We start from the raw sequence: 6,000 nt of genomic DNA, 5'->3' as shown, positions 1-6,000 counted from the left end.
GCCTATGGACACCTTATCTTCAACAAAGGAGGCAAGAATATACAATGGAGAAAAGACAATGTCTTTAACAAGTGGTGCTGGAAAAACTGGTCAACGACTTGTGAAAAAATGAAACTAGAACACTTTCCAAAACCATACACAAAAATAAACTCAAAATGGATTAAAGATCTAAACGTAAGACCAGAAACTATAAAACTCCTAGAGGAAGACACAGGCAAAACTCTCTATGACATAAATCACAGTAGGATCCTCTATGACCCACCTCCCAGAATATTGGAAGTAAAAGGAAAAATAAACAAATGGGACCTAATTAAACTTAAAAGCTTTTGCACAACAAAGGAAACTATAAGCAAGGTGAAAAGACAGCCTTCAGAATGGGAGAAAATAAGAGCAAATGAAACAACTGACAAAGAATTAATCTCAAAAAATACAAGGAACTCCTACAGCTCAATTCCAGAAAAATAAACGACCCAATCAAAAAATGGGCCAAAGAACTAAACAGACATTTCTCCAAAGAAGACACACAGATGGCTAACAAACACATGAAAAGATGCTCAACATCACTCATCATCAGAGAAATGCAAATCAAAACCACAATGAGGTACAATCTCATGCCAGTCAGAATGACTGCTGTCCAAAAGTCTACAAGCAATAAATGCTGGAGAGAGTGTGGAGAAGAGGGAACCCTCTTACACTGTTGGTGGGAATGCAAACTAGTACAGCCACTATGGAGAATGGTGTGGAGATTCCTTAAAAAACTGGAAATAGAACTGCCTTATGACCTAGCAATCCCACTGCAGGGCATACACATCGAGGAAACCAGAATTGAAAGAGACACGTGTGCCCCAATGTTCATTGCAGCACTGTTTATAATAGCCAGGACATGGAAGCAACCTAGATGTCCATCCGCAGACGAATGGATAAGAAAGCTGTGGTACATATACACAATGGAATATTACTCAGGCATTAAAAAGAATACATTTGAATCAGTTCTAATGAGGTGGATGAAACTGGAGTCTATTATACAGAGTAAAGTAAACCAGAAAGAAAAACACCAATACAGTATACTAATGCATATATATGGAATTTAGAAAGATGGTAACGATGACCCTGTATGCAAGACAGCAAAAGAGACACAGATGTATAGAACAGTCTTTTGGACCCTGTGGGAGAGGGCGAGGGTGGGATGGTTTGAGAGAATGGCATTGAAACATGTATATTATCATATGTGAAATGGATCACCAGTCTAAGTTCGATGCATGATGCAGGGTGCTCGGGGCTGGTGCACTGGGAAGACCAAGAGGGATGGGATGGGGAGGGAGGTGGGAGGAGGGTTCAGGACGGGGAACACATGTACACCCATGGCGGATCCCTGTCAAAACCAATACAATATTGTAAAGTAATTAGCCTCCAAAAAATTAATTAATTAATTAAAAAAAGAGAAAAAAGTTAAGCTTACATAAAGCTCTTTCTCAGTTTTAAGGTTTTTTCCACCTTTACCTTCTTAAACACAGTGGATATTTGTTACATAAAATAAAGAAATACTAAACTTTTTTAATGGATAATAAGATATCGTATTATTTTATGCTAATAAATATTTTCTAATAGTATGTCAAGTGGGTATTTATAGTAATAGTTCATGGTGTTTAAAAAAAGAAAAAGATTCCATAAGTGACTTCCCTCATGGTCCAGTGGTTAAGACTCTGGGCTTCCGAGGTAGGGGGCACAAGCTCGATCTTTAGTCAAGAAACTAAGATCCTACATGCCATGCAGCACAGCGTAATAAATTATGAGTTAAGTTAAAAAAAAAGAAAAGACTCCATGAGTCCAGTGAGTGTCCCTAACTTTCAGGTGACCCACTGTTTCACTCGGTAGGAAAATTAGTGGAGTGGTTCGTTTTCCAGCAGGTAATATTTTGTGTCCATAAATGAGCTCTGTTGAGGGTTAAGGCCCCAGAGGTGGGCTTCTCTGGAAACAGAGTGCTGGGACCAGGCAGACTCTGGCGAAGGCAGTAGTACTCCCCTGCTGAAGTGTAAACTCACAGCCTCTCAAACCACTTATTTGAGCGGCATGCTAGGGTAATGGATTGGGTCATGTTCAGTGGGCTGGGAGTTGGAGCAGGGAGCGTTAGGAACAGCCTAACATGAGCTTCTGTTGAAAAACTTTAAAAGTTAGCACCTTCCTTTCCAAGTAATAAAAGTCCTCTGAGATCATGACAGAGGCGTACACTGAGAGTATCATTTTAACTTAATCCTATTATTCCCTGGGTTGGGAAGACCCCTGGAGAAGGAAATGGCAACCCACTCCAGTACTCTTCCCTGGAAAATCCCATGGATGGAGAAGCCTGGTAGGCTACAGTCCATGGGGTCGCAAAGAGTCAGACACGTCTTCCCTGATGGCTCAGACGGTTAAGCGTCTGTCTACAATGTGGGATACCCGGGTTTGACCCCTGGGTCGGGAAGACCCCCTAGAGAAGGAAATGGCAATCCACTCCATTACTATTGCCTGGAAAATCCCATGGACTGAGAAGCCTGGTAGGCTACAGTCCATGGGGTCGCAAAGAGTCGGACACGACTGGGCAACTTCACTTTATTATTCCCTGCTCGATTTGACAAGACAAACATAAAACCCTAGTACCTCCTGGATTTTTTAAAACCTTTTCCACACTGCAGTGAAAGTGGAATTGTTTCCTACCAGACACTGAGCTCTCATTAGGGTAGGTTATATCTCAGAAACCCCTGGAATCTGTGCTTTAATTTTGTATGGTCTCAGAGTTCATTTTTGTTTGGGAGATTAATTTCATCCCTTTCTGGAACTAAGCCCTCTGGTGATCATGTGTTCTTAATTCTCTAGAAATGGGAAGAATTTGATGAAAACTACGCATCTCTTGAAAAGGACCTGGAAATTCTTATGTCTACGTTGCCCTCTGTGAGTTTGGTAGAAGAGACAGAGGAAAGATTGGTGGAAAGGATTTCATATTACCAGGTATTTTGCTTCCACTTACACTATCAAAGTCATGGTCTGAAGCACTTTGTGTTTTTATTGTGTTTTGACTAAAGTACTTGATTTTGAAGGTGAATGATTTGAATTGAAATGAAATGTTCCTCAAACAACTCACAGGGAGACATATTTGGGAGAACTGCAGATTTGCTTGTGGGCTTCTCTTCATAACCATGTGCCTGACGTGGGGTCGGGACCTTGGTTTGAGTCCTGACTCTCTCTCATTTAGCACTTTGTCAGCTTTCTGTCCCTAAGGTTCAGTGTCTTTATCTATAGAATGTAGGTAATCAAGCTTGTTCTACCTGTCTCTGGAGGTGGATGTCAGCAGGCGTGGACATGAGCTAAAGTATGAGAAGAACTTTGCGAACTATGGGCCTCTGAACATATTTTTAGTTTTATGACAAGTGAAGCCCTGATTGGACAGAGCCAATGAGGAAAACAACAATCTGCTCCCTGCCACCAGCATTATAAAGAGACTTCAGACTTGAAATTTTTTCTTGTGTAACATTTGGTATTATTATGATCAAAGTCTCTGTGTCTCAGATTTCAATACCATAGAAAAGATACAACCTTAGCATGGTTTTTGAGTGGCATTGAGAATGTGACCTACAAGATAAGAACAGGTTCTAAATATTTTCAACAGAAACTCGAAATGCTTAGTTTTTACTTTAAAATGTTTGTGGTCAGAACCTGGTTGTGTGGTTAGTGTGTGTATGCACTATCAAATAGCCACTTTAAAACTTCAAAAGCAGGTTTGTTGCCTGACCAGACTGGATGAAAAATGAAAACGTGAATTACTTGGCAGGGTACCACCATTCCTTGGAGGCACTTAAGCTCCTACAAAGAGCATTTTCCAGAGGCTGGAATGCTGTAGTTATGCTCTCTAGGTGTCTTGAAAGTTTCAATTGATCTCTTTGCCATCTTCACATATTGAGCCAAACTCAAACATAAATCTGAGTCTTCTGAGACAAGAAGTTGCTCTTTAATTCTTTGTTAGCCTAGGGGTGCAGAAGGTGCCATCTGAACAGCTGAGAGAATGCAGTGGAAAATATAGCTTTTAAACCTCGTGGGATTAAGAAACAGTTCACATTAGCCAACCTGATAGAAGCCTGATTATTTCTCCAAGAGCAGCTGTATACCTTAAACCAGTGGTCCCCAGCATTTTGGGCACCAGAGACCAGTTTCATGGAAGACAGTTTTTCCACGGACTGGGTGAGGAGATGGTTTCAAGATGATTCAAGTGCATTATATTTATTGTGCCCTTTATTTCTGTTATCATTACGTCAGCTCCACCTCAGATCCTCAGCCTTTACATACAGGAGGTTAGGGACCCTTGCCTTAAACTATAACCTGTGTTTCTGTTAAGCTTGAAATATTTTAAAAAAGATAGAATTGTTCTAAGACTTTTAGATACATCTGCCAGACTAAAAGAAGACGGATTATCTAGTGAAGCCCATCTCACTGACAGCGGTCCTAAGGTTGTTATCAGTCTTGTGTGTCATGGGGAAGTTTGTATATATCTTGACTGGGGGACATCTATGGGCTGGGAATATAGGGCCAGTCAGTTGTGTGACCTCTGGAGTTGAACAGGCCATGTTCAATGCTGGTTGTCACCTCATGGGCCAAGTGACTAGTGCAGCCTGACTCTAGGGGACAAAATGAGGAAATTAAAACTTCTCAGAGATGCTCTAAAGATGAAGTGTCTTGCACTGAAGGCTTAGAAAATTAGAACCATTTATTTTTTTAAACTAACATTGAACAGTTTATTCTAGCCTGCAGACTCAAGCAGGAAGAGGGATTTGCAACTAGAGTGGTAGAAAGGGATTGGAGGTAGAATTTTTAATAATTTTTTAAAGGCTTAAGTTAATTGGAAAATGGCAGATGTTCTGTTTGACCACAATTTTTTTTTTAAGATTAAATTTAAGTAACTGTCAGGAGGTGTCATTAAGCTGAACCCAACTGCAGGAGATAATTGCCTTTAGAGAGTTCTCCTCAGGGGATCATTGTATTTGCAGTTTTGAAGAATTTTTTTTCTTTTCATGAAATTGAATTAGCAGTGTACTGTTTTAATTTATTCTTCTGAAGTCCTCTTTTTTCCTCCCTCCTGAGTCCTTATATTCAGAAGAATCTCAAAATGAACTTTTCCCCCTACTATTTGGGTCTAAAGAATAACCCCTACCTAACTAGCCCACTTCCCTGGTGGCTCAGACGGTAAAGTGTCTGTCTACGATGCGGGAGACCTAGGTTCGATCCCTGGGTTGGGAAGATCCGCTGGAGAAGTAAATGGCACCCCACTCCAGTACTCTTGCCTGGAAAGTCCCATGGACAGAGGAGCCTGGTAGGCTACAGTCCATGGGGTTGCAAAGAGTCGGACACAACTGAGCGACTTCACATTCACGTTCACCTAGCCCACAAGGTAAAATGCTTCCAGGGGCCCAGACAAGAGAACAGAAATAAGGGCAGCTTAGTGGATGGGTATTTGTGGGCTGGTGGGGAGAGCAATGGAGGAGAACCCAGGAGAACAGCCTCTTCTAAAGGAGCTTGCTATAATAGATCTTCCTGTTTTCCCAGAGTCACAGGAAATCCTGATTTCTATATAAAATTTCTTGATTTTCAGAGTAATCCTTAGGTCACACAAACCCTCTGTGCAAGCTCGCTGTGCCCTGAAGACTGTCACCGTTTTAGTTTCTAGGTGAAAGAATTAAATGATCAGTTCTAAATCTGTGAATTTTCATTTCCTACTGTATATACATAAGTCCATGCAGGAGAATTGCATTAGACATTCTCATCATGAAAGATAATAATCCATTAATTATGCTCAGCCAGACTGCAAGAGTCTTGAGGATTAGGAAAGTGTTATTGTTTCTTTTTTTTTTTAATTGAAGTATAGTTGATTTATAACGTTGTACCAATCTCTGCTGTAGAGCAAAGTGTTACATACATTATACATTTTTTTTAATATATATATTTTTCCATTATGGTGTATCACAGGATATTCAA

At 40.5% G+C, this 6,000-nt stretch overlaps 1 protein-coding gene across 1 annotated transcript in view; it reads left to right on the top strand.

Annotated features, from left to right (window-relative positions):
- The window catches only part of SYNE2 (spectrin repeat containing, nuclear envelope 2), a 281,350-nt gene that overhangs the window by 195,414 nt on the left and 79,936 nt on the right, over nt 1-6,000 (top strand). The window contains 1 exon segment of the mRNA XM_010846800.1: nt 2,854-2,985. Within this exon segment, the coding sequence (XP_010845102.1) occupies nt 2,854-2,985 (132 nt within the window).

The sequence above is a fragment of the Bison bison genome, unplaced genomic scaffold (genome assembly GCF_000754665.1).
Source record: "Bison bison bison isolate TAMUID 2011002044 unplaced genomic scaffold, Bison_UMD1.0 scf7180017864239, whole genome shotgun sequence".
NCBI classification, from domain to species: domain Eukaryota; kingdom Metazoa; phylum Chordata; class Mammalia; order Artiodactyla; family Bovidae; genus Bison; species Bison bison.
The sequence above is the reverse complement of the archived record's forward strand: the minus strand, read 5'-3'. Positions and strand labels throughout refer to the sequence as shown.